Genomic DNA, 1,301 nt, shown 5'->3' on the forward strand with positions numbered 1-1,301 from the left:
CCGCATCCCGTCCCCATGGCAACCCATCCCGCCCGCCCGGGGAGCCCCCGGATGCTTGGGAGCTGGGGCAGGAGCGTGTCTGCACGCGTGCGCGCGCGTGCAAATGCAGGGGCACGCGTGCGGTGGGCGCGCACGTGAATGTGTGGAGCCGCCTGCGCGCGTGTGCACGCGTGTGCGCGCGTGGATACGCAGGGATGCGGGTAAGCGCAGGCTTGTGCGCCCCGCCGGAATGCGCGTGGGGGTGTGCACGGGTGTGCACGCCTGTGTGCGTGTGCAAATGTGCGTGCGTGCCTGCCCCTGCGTGAATACGCACGTGCGTGCATGCACCTGCGTGTGGGGGTGCATGCACCTGCGTGTGGGTGCATGCACCTGCGTGTGTGTGCAGCTGCATGCACGCCCGCCCCTGCGTGACGCACACGTGAGTGCGTGCGTGTGCGAGCGTGTGAGCGCGCGCACGCGTGCAAGCACCTGCTGACACACGCGCGCGCGCGCCTGTGCGCGGCTGCACGCCTGTTCGCGCGCCTGCATGTGTGTGCCCGCACGCACGCGTGCGTGCAGGCTGCACGCGTGCTGCGTGCACACGCGCGTCTTGGGGGGGGGTGGGGTGCAACTCGCGTGGGCGTGCGCGCGCGGCCGGTCTCTGGGACAGCAGTGACACTCGGTGAGCGCAGCCTGAGCTGCAGCACCAGCTGTGGGTGGCACCGGGGACACGGGTGGGCCGGGCCACCCGGACCCAGCCAGTTAGACCCCGGCATTAATGAGCGTTAATTATCCAAGCGTTAATGGGCATTCATTAATTCCCGTGCCCTAACGGCGGGGGTTTTCCTGGAACGGCCCCACAGACCCAATATGGGTTTTTTTAACCTAAATTTAAGCGTTTCCCGCAACCTGGAGTTACCAGCTCTGCTACAGAAAATCATCACTTGCAGCTGATGGAAAAAAAATCCCCTTTTTGGGGCAATTTAGCCCCAACCCCATTTCCCCAGGGACGCCCAGCTGGCAACCGGGTGGAAAAGGGGCGTTACTGGGAGCGGACCCGCTTTGTCCCCCTTGTTCTCGTCCCCTGGTGTGTCCGAGGTCCGACACCCTCCCGGTCCCGCTCCCACCCCACCGGCCCCCACACTGGGCTGAGACCTGGCCACACTTCATCTCACCTCCTGCTCACCGAGCAGAGCAGGTGGTGGTGCCAGGAAGGCGCCGCGCAAGCCATGGAGGGTGCTCAGCCCCCCCAAAACCCGCCTCCCCACCTCCCTGGGGGGGGTTAGTGGGGACCACCCCCCCTCTTTTTTACGCAGGGTTCT

General features: G+C 66.1%; 1 protein-coding gene across 1 annotated transcript in view; it reads left to right on the forward strand.

The window, feature by feature from the left end:
• The window catches only part of LOC103893786 (roundabout homolog 3), a 10,922-nt gene that overhangs the window by 1,369 nt on the left and 8,252 nt on the right, over window positions 1-1,301 (forward strand). The window contains exon 2 of the mRNA XM_019470382.1: window positions 110-200. Within this exon, the coding sequence (XP_019325927.1) occupies window positions 110-200 (91 nt within the window). The remainder of the gene's footprint in view (window positions 1-109; window positions 201-1,301) is intronic.

Source organism: Aptenodytes forsteri, unplaced genomic scaffold (genome assembly GCF_000699145.1).
Source record: "Aptenodytes forsteri isolate BGI_AS27 unplaced genomic scaffold, ASM69914v1 Scaffold126, whole genome shotgun sequence".
Lineage (NCBI taxonomy): Eukaryota > Metazoa > Chordata > Aves > Sphenisciformes > Spheniscidae > Aptenodytes > Aptenodytes forsteri.